Genomic DNA, 19,398 nt, shown 5'->3' on the forward strand with positions numbered 1-19,398 from the left:
CCCTGAGAGCTGGTGGTAAGCACACAGCAATCTCGCCTGCAGAGGACCATGGCCTACACTTGCTGCCACTCCCTCCAGCAGATAAACCCGGGACACACAATTTCTCAGTGGTGAAAGAAACCAGCAGAGGCTATTAAAGAATAAAAGGAAACCTGGCTGGCTGTGTGGATGCATCCACCATGAAGAGGAGGCTTCCAGGTGCAGGCTGCTTAAACAGACAACATGGCACCCCTCATCTCCCTGCAAGCTACTCACCCTCTTCATAAAGCCCAAAACAGAGATTTAGCTTCTTTGAGGAATCCTCTTCCCTGCAGGCCTACTGACATCCCTGCGATCCCCAGCATTCACCGACAGCCCTCGTCCTCTCTCCTGGGAGTCTCACAGAGCTGGACCCGGACGCTCTAACAGTCAGGACACCGAGTGCGTGTAGGTCATTTAGTAACACATCCAAGAGCTCCATCACCTCTACAGTGCCTTGGGATTTGTCCCGCAACATGTTCTATACCAAGGCACTTCAATGCTTAATGACGTGAAAATGCATCAGAGGGCTGCCACCGGCCAAGTCTGTGACAATTTGAGCAACAAAATAAGTATGGAGAGCAATGCATAATAACCCGTTGAATTAAACAGGGCCCCAGGAACTTAAGTTGATCCATGAAATAAACATACAGGGGAGAAAGGAAGCTCTTCCTCCATTACACATGCCTTCCTTCCATTACAAATGGAAAAATACTGACTTATAGTGAAGGACACCACCTCTGACCAGAGTCCCAGTAATGGGACAAATCGACATCCTGTGCCTCCCAATGCGACACACTGAAGGGGACACAACATCACACTGTTGGGACAACTGGTAAAGTCTGAATAAGGTCCACAGAAGACACAGCAGACATTGTTAATTTCCTGATTTTGACAATTACACTGGGGTGACATAAGAGGATACTTTTACTCCTAGGAAATACACACTGACGTATTTAAGAGTAACAGAATATCATGCCTGCAATAATTCTCAAATAGCTCAGAAAATATGTACACACAGAGTTAAAGAGTGAGAATGTTACAATAGATGTGGCAAAATGTTCACAGTAGGGAACTTGGGTGGCAGACTGAAGAGGGTTCTTGGTACCATTCTCGTGACTTTTGTGTAAGTTTGAAATTATTTCAAAACAAAAAGTTACAAAAATACACGAAGACTTGGAGCAGTAAAACTCCTATCAGATACAGGGGAAGGGGCAGCCTGCCCGGCAGGGCCACTGGGGGCAATGACACCGAGTCACAGGAGAGAAAGGGAACATGCACCGGGACTTTGTGCTCACCTGTGCCTCTCTCACCTCCTCCTTCAAGGATTCAGACTCCACAGCTCCGTGTCATACGCTTCCCCACTGCCCTGAAGTGGACTGAACACATGACAACTACACGACAACTTCCTCTATTGCTCTAACTGAAAAAACGGGAAAATATCCTGTCAGGCTTCACAAGGCTCATGGCAATAAAAGACCAACACTTTAGAAAAGGTACTGTAATGGTATTAAGCAAATAAAGTCACTAAGTATTTAAAATGCTAAAATCCGTCGTAAAGCAGCACTCGCCAGGAGGTAACAACTCCCCCAGTGAAGACAGTACGTAATTTGAAGGCATTACTTTCCAAAAATGGCCTCCCATTTCCTCCCCAGATTCCTACCCCCAACACTCAACAATGGACCATCAGTGTGACTGCAGACAATGGACTGTTTTTATTCCAACAACTATTAAGACAGAGATCTGTGGCTTTAGGGGTCACTGTGTCACCATCCCGAGTTTCAGTCTGGTGTTTTGAACTGGCTATTTATAAAAATCTGGAGAATATATTTGCCTTTGTTTTAGAAAAATCAGGTTATAACCTACAGTCTGTCCCTACTCCTCCCCCTGGTATCCCACTCTACTTAGAAATCTAGAGTCCTTTAATTTATTAGCCACTGCATTTTCACATTGGTTCACTTTTTGAGAGATACAAGATAAGGTTCACAATTGCAAAATACTGCAATGAGACTTACATTAATTTACCAAAAGCATTGAGAATAGGTTACATCTCATTTGAAAAAACAGATATGACCATCTTAAACATTTAAGTGTGAAATAACATTGGGAGGAGAGGAGGGGAAGGGAGGATATGAACCTGTTAGATGCTACTATCTCACTGTCAATGGAGGGGGGCAAGGTACTGAAAACAACCCAATGGTCCATGTCTCATTTACACGTGAGACTAAGCTGTTCACCACCTCGACAGCCTATGTGAGGCTGTGCTCCAGCCCCCATGCCACCCTTAGCTCATGTCTTGTCACTGAACACACAAGGCCACCATGAAGGTGTATCAACCAGACTCATCTGGGCCGGCTCAGGGGAAAGCTTTGAAGAGTCGCTGATACTTCACGTAAGTTTAAAGACAAACTTTTCCAAAATATCCTTAAACACATCCGGCTCTGTGGCCAAAGGCTCTGATCCAATCCCAGAGAACAGAGCTCTGCTGATTTATCTTGGTGTCCAGAGCTTCCGGACTCTGAAGGCACGAGGGCCCAACTGCCGCATCTCTCTCGGGGAGCCCCACCGAAGTCAGATCTGGCCCCAAGGACATCTAACCCCTTCAAGCCGGGGAAAGGAGGCAGACCCAGTATCCCGGTCAGTTCCTTGTTGAGGGTCACCTTGAGAGGCTGCCGTGCCCAGCAGAAGCGATCTTCTCCTGCTGGATTATGGACGTAATCCCAGAATCAGGGCTCAGATGTGTTCACCCTACCCTCTTGAAGAGACGTGTCCTCCCCACCTCAGCATGAGGATCAACATCCTGAAGGCACAGGGGCCCTGTTTCTGGTCAGTATCTCCTAGTCCAGCAGGAGAGCCAAGTCCAGCCACACAGAATAACCCCGAAATCCCTTCAGAAAAACCAAGGCAGAGGAATTGGGGGGAACAGTAACTTCAGTGGCAAATTACAAAACACCAACCTTGCAAAGACAATCACCATTTCAGATCTAGGCTGAGAAGGAATTTATGTTCCCTGAACTGGTCCATGTCAGGTGTAGGATGCCAGGCATTCTGCCAGCTAAAGACAGTATCATAAGAAATTCCTAAGGCCATTCATCAATGTGACATTTCCCATTCAATGACAGAATCATACTATAGCACATTTCCCATCAAACAGACTCATACACACCCCATAGGAAGGTATAAAGAGGATCTAGTGTGAGTTTCCTGAAAGTCCTTAACCCCTTTATGGAGATTCTATACTGAAGGAATGAAAGACCCCCTTGTGATGGGAAAAACGTCTCCATGTGTGTTGAAAAAAGCTTGAAAGGCATTGAATATAGACAGGAAAACAAGAATGACTGAAAGCAATTAACAGATAATGTCCATTTACTTAGCAACAGCTAGGAAAAAAGAGACTAACATTAAAAGAATAAAACATTAAAAGGATACAAATACTGGAGTGTCCTAAGCATGACCTCCCTCCAGGAGAAGAAAAAGATTAAAAAAAGGTCTTTAAGATGTACTTATATGAAACAATAATGTTCAGAAAAGCCAGAGGAGAAATGACACAATAAGAAAGAATTTTATTTTCTACAAAATCAGATTTAAGTGTCTTCCTTTTGGAAAATCAACAGAGTATCTTCATACACAATGTTTGAAAAAATGTGAACAAGCCAAAACTACATCACACCTTTGCTAGTGTACCCCTTGGTCACACAGGCTCAAGACAGCCCTGACTCCAGAGGTAAAGGCTACACACTTTCACATGTCTGCCATGCAAAAGGTGTCCAGACGGTAACATATATCGCCACCAGGCAAAACAGACAAAAAATACACTTAAAAAAAGCTATAGGGCAAGATTTCTGTTTTTTAAAAATCAATGGCACACCTCAAAATTTAAGTGGCAGTCAATTTGGAGTGCGAGTTTTTACACCCTAAATCACACAGTATTAATTAATGGCCTCCGAATACATTTCAATAGATGAACGTCCACGGACAGCAATGGGGGCTGAATCAACGGCTGTCCTGCTCTCACTCAAGTCGCCGGCCACATCGCAGGGGAGTCTTTTACACGTGTGCTGGCGTTGTGCCCTTTGGTTGAGTGAAGAGGGAAATTTAAAAACATCTTCAACTTTGACCCAAACTGCCTAAGAGGAGTGCAGAAATACCCTATATGGACCGAAAACTACATTAATATTTATATCGGTGTATTTCGAAGCATTTATATAAATAATCCCTTTTTTAGCATGGAGGTTTCAAGGTCTGTGCTCATAAAATCCCTTTGCCACCTCGTACTGTATTCTATTTAATTAGCATCACTTAAATTCAGCCATAAAAGAAGTGGAAAATGGGAAAGGAGAAACAATGGTAGGTCACACACAGGTAATACCTCTCATTTCCATAATTAGCACAGAATTATCACGAGTGACTTTTTTTTAAATATGGTGGGGACGGGGAGGGTGTGAGGAGAAAAAGGAGTAAAGAAAACATCATTACCCTCCTGGGGTGATATGCATTAAACTCGTCTCCAATACGCCGCAGCTCCTGGGCAATCCATATCTCCGGGCGCATATCTGCAGGAACAGCCTGAGACTGCCTCATCGAAGCTGCAACAGAACAAAACAAAAATCACGTTGTTTTCCATGGATCATTTAGAAAGTTCCAAAGTTAAGTCTCTAGGAGCAAGCCCATCTCACACATGCCGCTATGTTTTTGGAAGCTCTCTAACTTCAAGAACTACAAAAATGCATTAAAGATCATAGTGGTACAGTCTGCTGCATAACTTTGGTTAAGGAATAAAAGACCTAGAATAATTTCCCTTTTCAAAACTGGACATTCAGAATTGCACAACTGAAAAACATCCTGGCCAATTAATGACATACTTCCATTTGAAGATGGCAAACTAATACAAAAATGGTATCATAAATATCACCAAAGAAATACACCGAAACACATGAGAACACAAAAATTTTCGGTTGTCAGTCAAATAACTATTTTGATCTTAATACAAGGTAAAATTCCTAGAAAAATTTCAAACACATAGGAATATGAGATGAAATGGCTGTCTTATTCAAAGCAAAATAAATGAAAGCCCGAGAATCAACAGGCTACCTGCACGAGTGCGTGTCTGTGGAAGCAGCGACAGTGATACCTCGAGCCTTCACAGTGCTACCACGGGGCCAAATTATAGCATAACTGCATGTTTTGTTTCAATATTAATGCAGCCAATAAAGATGGATTCAAGTCTGCAAAACCACACGGGGAGAGGAAACGTTTCGGGTGGCAGAGCAAAGACATTTTTGAAAAGAGAAAAAAGAGGGAGGTTAGCCCTTTCATTAAGCTGTCAGTAACATTCACACCCAGAACACTCACTCGTATGTTAATGAAACCACTAAAAGCCAGGTGACAGGCAAAAATGAAGGGCAACAAAAATGTGAGCTGTCACATCCGAAGACCCCATCAGGCATCAGGACGGTATTCTCCACGTGCCACAAGAAAAAGTGTTTTCCAGACTCACAGAACAGTTCAGCAAGACGTACATGAAAAGAGAGAAGATTCTTGGATTTCAACTGATAACATGCAACTTAGGTTAATTTATTGTTAAAATGGGCACCCTGTACTCGCAATTAAACACACGTGTTATGTTTTAACCATGGCCAAATATTTAAGAAGCTATGATAATCAGATTCCAAAGTAACATGAACATAGCTTCCTGTTTTGTATTTTATTTATCACTATAAATAAAACTGTTGATTCATGGCTCTATAAAAGCACTTAAAAGTGAACTCTATGAAGAGTTTTTACCAAGTCTTCTTAAAACTCTTGCCCCTTCTTCTCTGTCCCCCAGCCCCCACTCAAGTGAATTCAACAATGACCCCACAAAGACTGAGTGTCTGAGAGGCAGGGCATCATGTGCGTGCGCGTGCGTGTGTGTGTGTGTACTGAGGGGGGCGTGAACAAAGAAGAGCAGACATGGATCCTCGCCAGAATTATCTGCACTCTGAATGAGCCCCAGCGAAACTGCTAAAGGAAGCTCTGGTGGAGAACACAAAGGCTGAGGATGGGGAAACTTTTAGGATCATCCAGGCACCTCCCCTGAATACACATCCAATCACATAAAGATTACTCTGGCTGTACCTCTGTCACACAAATACTTCTACCATTACTCTGTAAAAGTCTATCAAAATTAAAATTTAAATGACTAAACTGGCAGAAAATAACATTTCAGGGTAGATGTGATGTCAGGCGATGATGCAGTAGTTCACTTCCTTTTCCTGGGTTTACAGCTCTTTAAGGATTTACTCTATGACAGGTATCAAATCATTACCATTCTTTTTATGCTATCAGCAATCAAGCGTTCCTTCAGAAGCTGTTAAAAAGTTAACTGACCCTTGAGGGAAAGGGAAGTATCTTTGTTTAGAATGCCTACCCCGCATCAGAACCCACAGAGTGTTTCATCCTCCTAATAACAGTCCTGCAAGGAGACACACCTGCCCATATATACAGGTGACCAGGCTAGCAAGCAGGACACCACGTGGCCGCTTAGACCCACCATCACCCACCTGTCTGGGGCTTCAGAGCCCTGCTCATTTCTCACTACATATGGCTCTCTCGGAGAGTAATATGCTTTCAATCCCAGAGTCAGAAATGAAGAAAATGCCAATTATCCAAAGAAAACCTGAAATACAGACTGTTTTTCATAAAGATGGTGGAGTGGTCAAAACTGCTGGCAAGTTATCTGATGTTTAATAAATCAAGATATTCACTAATTTACCCACGTGCCAGCCGTTGTTCCAGGAGGTGTTCTGGGCACATCAACCAAAGAGGCCAAGCCCTGCTCCCACAGAGCTGACGTTCTTGTGGATTACATTTCAACTAAATGATAAGCTTCTTCTGGGCAAGGATACTTTTAAGTATATTTTATAGTTCTTATCACACGAAACAAAAATAACTCCCGTGCTTAATTTTCCCCAACCTGTAGATGAAACCTACTGAATTCTATTTAACACCCTTACTTATATGTGTGGTTTAGAAGGTTCTACTTGGCTCATGCTCGGGCTGGCAGCCAGAAGCACCATGGCAGGTGCCAGTCTGTGTCAGCAGTCAGCTTACCAAAACCAGCACTTAGTGAACGTGCCAACCTAGCCAGAGCTAAGGAAACACGGAACCTTGGTGGCCAAATCCAACTTGGTCACCTCTGAGATAAATGCCTTTTTGGGGAAGGCGGTGAAGGAGATAAGCAGACATTTCTTCCACAGGAAAGAAAAGTGCAGTAGCTTAAATAAATGCATAGATATAAACATATCCAGGAGGTGTGGCAGTGAGACAGGAGGCAGGGTGTGTCTGTGGGGGCCCAGGAGGCTACACGCTGACAAGCTCCCTGAGCAACTCTGGTGCAGACGGCCCACAGACCAGACCCTGAGAAATACCGAGCACAGAGTAAGAAACTCTGGAGAGGTCTGAAGACCAGATGTGTGTCTTCAGAGAACAGTCAAGAGTTAGGAGAGTTGTCGTAACCCAAGAGAATAGACTAGACCAGGCTTAGCAGATACTAACTGGCAATGACAAGAGGCCAGTAAGAGAGCTGTCAACTGTACGTAGGTGTTTTTTTAAAGTTGGTATAGAATAGTAATATACAATATAAATGAACTTTTGCAAAGGAGACTGATGGGTCTGGGCTACTCTAACACAGCATCCATCGCGGTTTCGCTTTTACAGAACAGGAGGTTTTTTTGAGAGGCAAATACTATTCTTGTTCTTTGAATCTGTAAACCTAAAATTAATGACCAGTATTCATCTTGTAATAAAACTTAAAATGTACACAGAATACACAGTTATAAAGTAAGATTATAAGACAAAAATTCCACCTTGAATATTTTAAAAGGCACTCTCTCCCTATATTTAAAAAGGATAGTCTTTATCTCAGTTAATGCAATACATTTTTCAACATAAATCTGAAAGATTATTTCTGAAGTGACAAAATATCTTCTCTTTTGGGGGAAGCTTCTTTCTTAACTTCACCACTAGTTTAATCTTAGTGACTGTCATATTGGTCTCCTAGCACATGAGAACCCACCAGAACAAAAGAATGGGGTCTGGCTGACTAGAGAATCAGCCCCTCAGCCCACAGTGGTGGTGCTGGTCAGAGCCAGAATTAAGTTTGCTTAATTGTGCCCCACTGTCACCCAGAGCACGGGCCACCACAAAGGTGAAGGGATGTACGGTACAGTCTTCCAAAGGTGCACCTGGAGCCGGCGGGCTCGGGGGCGGGAGGCACTTGAAAAACACACCCTTACTCTCGTATAATCAGATTTAGAGACTCCACCCGACTACTCCCATTCTAATCATACAGTCCACCTATCGAAAAGATAGCTCTCGTTTATATTCTAGTCTACAAGAAAGGTATCAAGCATAAACACCTTATTATGCTATTTGCAATGTGCCTGACTACCTTAAATGTTGATACGTGATCAATAAAATGGGTCTTTACGTGAAACAAAAGCTCTTATTGCTATGTAAGAAGATCAAGTTTTTAACTTATAAGGCAATTTTACACAAACACAAAAAATTCTGGTGAGGTGTATTTCTGCCCACTGAAAACGCAGTTTCAGCATTTAAGTAAGCATTTCACTCCATAAACCTGGCACTAAAGCTCTAAAAAAAAAAAAAAAAAAAAAAAAAAAGCACGATGAAATATAAACTGCTGTTAATGTAAAGCTACTCCAAAGCTGTAATCTGAAGTCCACCCAGGGCCAGCCCCAATCAGCAGGCACCAGACTGAGCAGAGGAACTTGCCAGGTTCAGGTTTTCTAACCAAAGCCACTAATCAAAACTTACAACGCAACTGTGTCAGACACAGGCCGTTTCGTCAAAAGTGTGATACGCTAAAGTTGAATTTTTATCAAAACTCTCACAAATAATTTCTTGAAATCCAGAATTTATTGGTCATATTATTTCCAATAGAAAAAATACCATAAGGTATAATTAATCCATTTTTCTAGACCAGTGGGTGGTGGTGGTGGAAAGGAGGGCATTTTGCAACGCCAAAGAACTTTAAGTTACTAAAAGGTGTGCGTTTTTTAGTTAACAGACTGTTCTGGTTCAGCGACAGAATATTTTCCAACCCATATGGTAATTTCAAACCTTAAAAGTTCAGCAATTGAAAAAATTAATATCGTGGTTAAGTGGCTGATAGTGAAATCAGGCTGGGGCTTTCGGAAAGGGCTTTCTGTTGCACCGCCAGCTAGGGTGGGAAAATAAAAAAAATGAGATCGTCAATTCATAATGAGCTCAACATCAGTCAAGCCAAACCTTCTGATTTTTCCTGAACGCCCAACCGCTTCTACCCCACTGATACCAACAACAAGTGTTCAAAGGAACCGAGATCACGTCGTGACATTCAATGCCACTCTTTCTACCCCCCGCTATCTCGCCCTGTGAGGGTGCTGTGAAATGCCATCTATGGGGCCCGCGTGCGTGCATGCCGGGGGGGATGTCATGTCATACACACACACTCACACCCCTGCAATCGCATTCTGAGGGACGGGACTGGTGCAGCTCTCACTTTGAGGGGCAGCCACCGTTTTAGCTCCCATCCCACTTCACTCGACGCTGTTTTCAGACGTTCAGCAATCTACAAACACTTGGGCAGAATCAAGATTAGATTTTAAAGTCATCAGCATGAATCAGTATTCAACTCAGAGCTGAGAAAGGATTTCTCGGTCCCCGAAGAAACACAGGATATATGACTTTGAAGAAATGACTCTTTTTATTTTAAACACACGACAGAACATACTTAGGCAGATAAGTGCACATTTTGCCTGGCACTTACCAGGGACTGTGGGACCCTTCTTCCTGACACCTCAGGGTTTTCCATCTTTATTCCCTGAAGAGAGTCTGATTTAACCAAAAGCCAAAAGGGGCCCTCTAAAGGACCATTTCTTTGTAGGCTTTGAAACCAGTGCTAAACTAATTCCAAAAGAAATACTCCAAAAATGTGTAGGGAAAGCACTGCTTTTGCAGGTGGCTCAGCATTCATTTGGAGAAATAAAAATTCTAGAATGTTTATTCAACCCAGTAGTCTCCTTACTTAAGCGAATATTTTCAGAAATATCTTTCCCAAATCCAGTAACCAGAGTGATCCACAGCTTACAGGAGGAAGAAGGAAGCAACCAGCCAGCCCGCTAAGGTTTCCTCAGGAACCCCACCTGAGTGATCAGGCTATCTCACCTGCTCCAGAATTCCCAGTTGCCACAGGGGAAGGAGGTCTGCCGCTATCACAGTTAAGCTGTACTGCAGTAAATGCTATCAGGATCACCTTCAGAAACGCTGACGGTTCTCAGAAATCAATGAGCCAGAACCCAATTTCACATGCACACACCCACACACACGCCTGCACGTACATGCACCCCGCCCTCTGGGCCTATTTCTCACTTGCATCATTTTACTTTTTGATAAATCCTCTATCAAGTCCACCGAGCCACTGGATGAAAATGAAAGCGATTAGAAATAAAATAAAGCGGTAGGAGTTAGCATTAGTACTCATAACATTCCTAAATCTGTTTTTCCCTGGTACATATTTGTGTCAAGCCTGGGCAGCCGCATGAATTCAAAACAATGCTTTACAAACAGCTGCTAGGATAAAATACCACAAATAATGAAGTTGATGTGATGGGGCCAGTGTTTTCATACTGACTCTTTCGACGCCTGTTGCCCATTGCTTTCACGTGGCCATGGGTAACAAAGTCAAAATGAGCTGCTTTCATCAATTTCCAGTCTGACCATTTGGAAACTGCCAGTAAACCAAGGCTGTGAAGTTGGACAAAAGTCTGGAAACTGACATTCATGATATTTTCCTCTCTCACCATTATCGTTTCTTACAATAAAATACTAATCTAAAGGCAGTAAGATTAACGTGCTATGCTTTTTCACTCATTTACTTTCAACGTCAAAAGCCCTCGTCATCCATTTCACCTGATCTGTCCCCACAACACATATTTACTAGAAGCCAGTGACATGCCAGGAGCAAACCAGACCTTGAGTTGTTACGTCTACGTCCAAGGACATACCCGGCTAACTCCTGGCCACAGCAGAAGCCTGCACCTTACACCAGGTGGGAGACGTGCACAGGAGCCTTCTGCAACATGAGGCGCGGTCGCCCGGCCTGCGTGCCCACTTCCCAGACAGGTGCACGTTTTCTCCTAAGGCACTACAGTCCTCATTAAAGGGCACTCAGTGCTACAAAGTTCCTCCTCATAGGGAACTGAAGTGTTCCCTTTAACCCCGGCTCCAATCTTGCTTCTCTCCCCTGGGGCTATAAAGACAATCTGTAATCCTTCTCAATCATTTATCCCTCTTTTTAAATCAACAAAGCTGCCATTACACGCCCCAGACCAGGTCCTGAACCAGTTCCTCCCATGTACCTTTTATGATGAAAACGTCCCCTGGGAAGACACTCCACCACCATCCTGGTCCCCTCCAGCACGCTCCAGAAACGTGCTGCTCTGAATAGCTCATGGTGGGGGTCTGCACTGGGTCCGGCCAGGGGCAGGACACAGCACACTACTCTGCTCCTCACTTTCCCTCCACTGATCCCAGCCCCAGCAGGTCTCTAGGATGGCCGCACCTCCACTTCTACAGTCTTAGATTCCTTTCAGAGGAATACAGAGGATTTGACTGTGCCATCTTATTCTGAAAAACAAAAATACCCTGAAAACTAAGTATAGTCAGATGAAGACCAACTTGCTTTAAGAAAGAGACATAAGCCCCAGACCCCTTCTACTGACAGCGTAGGCAATTTCCTATTCAGACAATTTCACCATTTACTCCATCAAAACTGTAAAACAGAAATGCTTTTTAGAGAACTTTTAAAATTAAATATACAACTCTACACGTTAATTCAGTTAAGACCATTCCTTAGAAGTAAAGTGTTAAAAAATTTGAAGTTACTGGCTTTCACTAACTGTTATGTTGTTTCTAGCCAAAAATCAGATCTTGGGGAGGAAATGAGAATTAAAATATAAAAATTTCTGCCTACAGAGTTAAAGTGTGGTTTCCTCTATGAAATTTAACACTGGCAGGAAATAGGTGATGAAAATCTCTTCTAAATTCACATTAAGGTCTTAACTATTACTGTATTTCATCTTAACAATAGTGAAGACCAAGGCATGGGACAAAAACAGAATCCTAAAAAGCTACATCTTAAACAGTTTTAAAGTTAAAACACATAAAAGTCTATCCATTTTACTCATGCAGTTGAAACGTATAACGGTTTCACATAAAGTGAAGCACTGATCTGTTAACACAGACACATGGTGAGCGATAACACACCAGAAGGAGGAGGCATAATAAAAGCTTCCCACTTAAATTCACAAAAGGCAGCTGTCTCTTTTCACCCCACACGGCATAAGAAGAGAAACAAACTTTACACCTCAATTCCAGACATTATTTTGGATAATCAAAGATGTAATTGTTGTGTTTAGACATTCAGTGGTTTAAATATTTGTCCTCAAAACATAACGTCTGTCACAGTTGGGCTGACTCCTCTCCCTAGAAAACCCACAAAGCTCGTGCGTCTTGACCGACTATGTTCATGCTGAAAAGCGGGTATCCCACCTCTAAGTGACACAAGCCCCACAGCCTTTTGTAGGAAAAATAATAAAGAGAAATGTTACGAGAATTAAACACTGCAAAAGAAATAAGAAAACTCGAAGGCAAAGGTAGCAGAGCATCTGAGCAGTACAGTGAACAGTCAATGGGAAGACGGTTAGCTCAGTTCCTTCATCCACTGACCAGCCTGGACTAACGGTTCAAGCCACCACCTAACCTTCACACAGTTCGGCAATTCCAGGGGAGGATTCTAGGCCTAGCCTGCAAGCCAGAAAAATCCCATGCGCCACGTCCTCCCACACAGGAAAGGACTGGAGGCTACAGTCACCATTAGCGTAAGTTCAAGTGTAAGATGTGTAGGATTCTGCACTGAAAGACTGTCAGGTCTGGTGGTTTGGAAGGTCTTTTATCTGTTCAGGGTCACACGCTCTCCCCCTCCTCCTCCCAGGACAGACAGTGTATCCCTCCCTTATCCCTCCAGGGTAGACATGGCTGCTGGCTCAGCTCTGATTCCTAGTGGGTTCATAAACTGGGCGAAATGGCTTGGCTACTCCTGTACTTAGACACCCACCGCGCCATACCGGTTCAACTGGGGTTAGTCTAGTTTACTGCAAGCACGCCCTTGCCCCTGATCCTCTTACGGTGCTCTGAGCACTAGTGAACGGCTGCACTGCCTTCCTGATGCTGGTCCCTAGCCAGGTGGAGGGACTTGCCCCAGGGGCTGTAACGGGTCAGTGGAAGGACCAAGACCCGACTGTGTCCCCTGCTGGAACTTTCCACTCCCACGGTTCATGCAGTGCTATAAGAAAAAAGAACTGGAGAGAAAACAAGCTGGTGTATGGTCTATGCCAGGCTTTCCTGACAGAGAAAACACAGTTCTAAGCTTCAAATGAGCACAATGATAAAATTCAAGTGAAAAAAAGAGACGGAAGTGTGGGTACCCACACACTGCACTAAATATCGCTTGAATTCTCATTAAATCTACAAATATTTGTGCGCCTGTTATGTACCAAACCATCTTCTTAAGTTTGTGAGTTGTTTTGACTATTTTAACAGAACTCATGCTCAGGTATAAATAAAATTGAGGTCTAAATTCAAATATAAATTAACATAGTATATATCTAGAATTCCTATCTAGACTACTTTGGGTTAAGAAACTTCTGATGGACTAAAACACAGACAAATAAACAAGAAAAGAAACGTTTTAGTCTTTTCTCAGCACACTTACTCCCTAGAAAAGTCACTCACTCAACAAACTACGGTTGTCAAGCTTGGCTCACCTCACACACCTTCACAGACACACATTCATAGGAGAAAAATAGATCCCTTCCTTGTAAGCAAGCTTCTTTGAAAAGGCTCAAATTTCTCATTAAATCTGGAAGTTGCTTAAATTAAAATGTTTTAGGAACTGGAATGGGAAGCATGGTCTGGGCCAGGAATGTGGCATATTTTGGAAAAAAAATAAAGTTCCAGAGCAAGTCACACTGTTAAGAATCATCATGTTGAACCTGTTTCCATTTTAACATATGTGCCCTCTCGGATTGAAATGGTTGATCCCATTTTTTAAAAAAATTTGAGCTTCAAAGCCATTTTCACTCCTAGGGAAGGGCAGCAAAACCAAACTAAAGCAGGCATCGTGCACGGTGCAGAGAGCAGCAGAGCTGATGGCCTGAGTTCAAGCCCCCGCTCCAAGACCAGATGTGGCCTCAGCCCATTTCCCAACCCCAGAGTTGTTTCCTCGTTCTGAAAATGACCTGAACTCCCCACTCTCAGGTTTGCAGACACACCCATGAATCGACAGACGTGTGAGGAAAGGAGACAGGCTCAGGCCGGAGCCCGGGCGCAGCCTCGACCTTCACTCCCGGCCGAGGGCCCATGCGGCCGAGGCAGCAACGGCAGACGAGAACCCCACACCTGCAGCGCCTCCTCAGGGGCCAGTCCTCTCCATCACTGTCTGCGTGAACCACAACTCTACTCATGAACCATGGGATCTGGGCCAGGGCAGAGAAAGAGGAAACACAAGGTGAACTGGGTTTCCTACAGGGCACTGGGGATACCAACTCAGTCTAAGCAAATACTTGAACCAGGAAGGCCCAGCCTCTTACAAACTGGGCTTAAACTTGTCCACCGGGGAAATGCTGTCCGTACTGACTGCTGGCATCGGTCACCTCACGGCACATGACGAAGAAGTTCCCAAGGATTCACAATTCACTAACTCAGAAGTAAAAACCAAAATTTAATGATGGCCAAAGGAGTGTAATTCCCTCAAAGAAAAAGGAAAAAAAAGGCTGTTTTAAAATTCTTGATTCTACTCACAGAATATTTCTAATGTTAAATCTATGAGCAACCAATCTACCCCTTATTTTGAAAAAAGCTGCCCAACTTTTAATTGCAGGAAAAAGTAGTTCAGCTACTGCCTTATGTCTTAGGACCATTCTTTCTCCAAATACACATCTTGAACTCTGGTCGAGTTTCTGCCAAATCCAATGGGCCATCCCCCACAGGTGCCCCCAACACAAGCCCAGGTCAGACAGAGTTGGGGTAGAGTGTGGGTCTCCAGACGTCTCTCCATGGTCCAAAGACTCGCCAATGAAGCCATGGTTCTCGAGTGGTACGCGGGTTCACCAGAGGTTAGGGGAGATTCGGACCTCCCCTCCCCCACCAGGCCACTTTCCAGAAAAGACTTTCTTCTTTTGCTTGCTTGTTGGTTCTAACCTGGGGGGTCAGAATGATAGTAGCATTTCCAGGTGAATTCACTTCCTTGTCAGAGTTTCCTAAACTCCTGAAATGACAGTTCCTTTCCATGGAAGTAGGAGAGAGCATTTCATGACCGTCATGCTTAGTGACCCGCCTTGGCTGCGACAGGTCATGGAGTAGCAAAGAGAAATTAGTGACCGAGTTCCTGTCAGACATCTTCTGTCTACTAGCTTATGTGAAAGCTCCCACAGCCCTCAGAGGGCAGCACTTTTGTCTTCATCCGACGGATGAGGAAACTGAAGCTCAGACAGACTAACAGATCTGCCCAGGTCACTCGGTGGAGATCCATCCGGATCGTGCTCCAGATCCCTGCACGGCCCAGCAGGGAAGGCAGCAGCAGCCCACGGGCACTGACTCCATCTGTAAGCCCACCGCAGGGAGATGTTTCACAATAAAATATTCCCTTTGCTAAAATAAAAAGCAGACCCTAAAAGAGTAAATTAGGGGGCTAATGTCCAAATGGAGTACTTCTGGTGATGGGCCAAACGCTTGATCTCACCTGGACAAAATCTTTACCAACAGAAAGCAGGTGGCAGTTAACACTGATGCATACAAATAAGACATATGTGCCTTACTGACAAGCTGCTAGGCAGGCCCAAAAGGAAGATCAGACTTAAGAGCAAAATTTAGGGGCTGGCCCAGTGGCGTAGCGGTTAAGTGCGCGCGCTCCGCTGCTGGTGGCCCGGGTTCGGATCCTGGGTGCGCACCGACACACCGCTTGTCAGGCCATGCTGTGGTGGTGTCCCACATAAAGTGGAGGAAGACAGGCACGGATGTTAGCCCAGGGCCCATCTTCCTCAGCAAAAAGAGGAGGATTGGCATACATGTTAGCTCAGGGTTGATCTTCCTCACAAAAGAAAATAAAATAAAATAGAAAAAATAAAAAAAATTAAGAGCAAAATTTAAAATATATACTACTTACTAGACTTGTTCTATTATAAATGCTAGTTATGATGATTCTGCAAATATAAAAAGGCATACAGAAAAGCCCACGTGTAACTTGAATACAGAAATATCCACTATTAATATTTTGATATACTTTCCTTCTAATCTTTTTGTTATGCTTATAAACCTCTTGAACACCAAATCATGTGTTATGGACTAAATGTTTGTGTCCCCCCTCAAAACTCATGTTGCAATCTCATCCCCAGTGTGATGGTATCTGCAGGTAGGGCCTCTGGGAGGTGATGAGGTCATGAGGGTGGGGCCTTCACTAATGGGATTAGTGCCCTTATAAGAAGAGGTCCTCTTTCCATCATGTGAGGAGGACACAGTGAGAAGGCAGCCGTCTACAAGCTAGGAAGAGGGTCTTCATCAGAACCTGACCACGCTGGCACTACGATCTCAAACTTCCAGCTCCAGAACTGTGTGAGATAAATGTTGTTTAAGCCACCCAGTCTACGGCATTTTTGTTGGAGCAGCACAAATGGACTAAGATCTAGGGTATCATCAACAATTTCGTAACCTTTTCTGACTTAACGTTATGCCAAGAACATTTCCCCATGTTATTATTCTTTTTCACACCATTTAGAAGACAGCATTCCAGTCTGTCAAAAGGATGGCTGATAATGTAGAGATTTTCCCATACCGTTAGAACTGTCAATAGCTTTTTGGCTACTATAAATATTGCTGTGATGAACCCCCTTGTGCAAAATTTCTGCTAGCATTTCCTGCAAAAGAAAGGCATGTCAGGTCCTGTGCTCTGTTACCCACATGTCTGCAGAGCAGGGTCGGAGGGTGGGTAGTAGTGTCGACAGCCTGGTGCACAGCACAGGACTGAGTCCATCCAGTTTTAAAGCAGAGACACTTGCTTTGTGACAACAGGATCTCCAGAGAGAAGGAAAGCGGTGTTAGGTCACATGCCCCCGCACAGGTCCCGGCCACTGAGCAAGCAGAACGATCAGAGGCCAGTGACCAGAAGGTGAGAGAGGCTGGAAATTTTATCACATGAGAATTGTGTCACGAGACTGAGGCTGACCCAACAGAGAAGGAATGAAGACAACTGAGTTCTGGTGTGGGAGGCGGCAGCAGGGAGCGGTGGTCCACGGGGAGTCAGGTCCCAGCACGAGCGGGATGACCACGGACCAGGGGGTGAGGAGACTCGGGCACTGGGCAAGCACTCCACCCCCGTGCTCTTAAAGTGGGTCAGGAAGCAAGGCCTCGGATGGCCCAGCACTCAATGGGCAGTAAGTACACACGTGTCTTCAAATCCACCACCACTAACACTCTAAAAGACAAAACAAGACAAATCAAGGGATGATTAACCTGTTTTTTCCTGCCCGACGGTCCAATGATACAGAACTACAGGACTTACTCTTTTCTTTAATCAGAAGTTCCCTACAGCACGTGGCATCAGACTTGAGTTACCCACATGTCTTCAGGCAGTGCATTTGGGAGGAGGACAGTGTACCCACTATGGGCACACCAGCAGAGTCACACAGGGGAGTTACAACAATAGATACTGCAGTTATTATCTGGTAAATGCAGCTGGGATTATTGCTCAATCTCTTCCCAATGTTAAAAGTCGATTATTCCATAGAGAGGGTAAAAGAGGTGATTTCTGAACTTCTGAGTAGTACTTTGCAGCCAGAGTCAATTGATACCAATCATAAAGATTTAGCTAAGAGAAGATACAGATTTCTAGCTCCACTAAGGTGGGGCAGCCCCGTTCCCCCCAGGTCCTCACTTTTACTACTAAAAACCCCACACATAACATGACAAACAACCAAAGACGAGTCAAAGGAAACAGCAGCAGCTGGGCTGCCTGGGGACCCTGGGACTTGAGGAATGACATAGCTTAGTTCCCTGGTTTCATTACCTTCCTCACGCCCAGGACGGGGCACTGAAGAGGTCTCCAAGTGGGGCCCTCTGACAGGCACACAGAGAAAAAGCCCCAAGGAAAGCCTGTTCCTCCTGGCCAAAGGACTGGGGAGAGATGGTCTCACAACCAAAAACCTTTCTGGCAATACCTGCTCCACTGCAGCCAAACACCACACCCCATGATTTCAGTGTGGCCGAGCGGGGAGCTGATCTTCCACCCATCCTCAGCTCAGCGCAAGTGGCTGGTGCTCTGACTCCGCCACCAGGTGGTGTTGGCAAGCTAAGCGGGTTGCCGATCTCTCAGCCCCCGCCTGGCAGAAGCAAAGTGGACCCTATGGCCCTGCCAGTGAAGTGTTGGAGGGACTGCACCAGCAGCTGATCTTCCATTCGCCGGCCAGTGGAAGTAGATGATGCCCCAATCCCCTGCAGGTGGCATTAGTGGGGCCCATCAGCACTAAGGAGAATGAAGGATAACTCCCACCCAGCATCAACGAGGGGAACAGGGTGGTAGGAGGGGGGGCTCACTGGCATTCCGTTCCCCCACCCAGGGGTGAACAGTGGGCAGAGAGAAGCTGAGCTCCAGCCCCCACTCTGCAGAAACAGTGCCGTGTGAGTCAGTCCTCTACTGTTTCCCCTCTGCCAGGTGTCAGCAGGGACCAGGGGAGTCGAGTATACACCCCCAATCAGACACCATGAAGCAGTGCAAATCGGTGCCCCTCTTTTGCTAGGAAGTATCAGCAAGGCTGAGAGAGAATATGAAATTCCACTCCACCTGGCAGAAACAGGCAAAAATTCTAGAATTGAAAAATACATTAAAAACAAACAAACAAACGAACAACTCACTGGATGGGCTCAGTAATAGAGTGTAAGTGACAAAGGACAGAATCAGTGGACATGAGGGCACATTGATAGAATTTACTCAATCTGAACACAGAGAAAATATAATAAAAAATGAGTAGGGTCTCAGAGGCCTGTGAGACTACAACAAGAATTTTAACATTTTTATCACTGGAGTCACAAAAGAGACAGGAAAAGACTAAAAAAGTATTCAAAGACATAATGGCTAAAAACTTCCCCAACTTGGCACAAAACATAAAACCACAATACAAGAAGCTGAGTGAACCTCAAAAAGGACAAACCCAAAGAAATCCAAGACACATCATAATTAAACTTCTGGAAACAAAAAGACAAAGAAAGAATCTTGAAAGCAGCCAG

General features: G+C 44.5%; 1 protein-coding gene across 3 annotated transcripts in view; it reads right to left on the bottom strand.

The window, feature by feature from the left end:
• Positions 1-19,398, bottom strand: part of BCL2L11 (BCL2 like 11) — a 45,011-nt gene that overhangs the window by 12,532 nt on the left and 13,081 nt on the right. For all 3 annotated transcript variants that reach the window (XM_004435791.3, XM_014791621.2, XM_087426118.1), the window contains exon 3: positions 4,495-4,604. In XM_004435791.3, the coding sequence (XP_004435848.1) occupies positions 4,495-4,604 (110 nt within the window). The remainder of the gene's footprint in view (positions 1-4,494; positions 4,605-19,398) is intronic.

This window comes from Ceratotherium simum, chromosome 40 (genome assembly GCF_057802395.1).
Source record: "Ceratotherium simum simum isolate JZ-2026a chromosome 40, ASM5780239v1, whole genome shotgun sequence".
Taxonomy (NCBI): domain Eukaryota; kingdom Metazoa; phylum Chordata; class Mammalia; order Perissodactyla; family Rhinocerotidae; genus Ceratotherium; species Ceratotherium simum.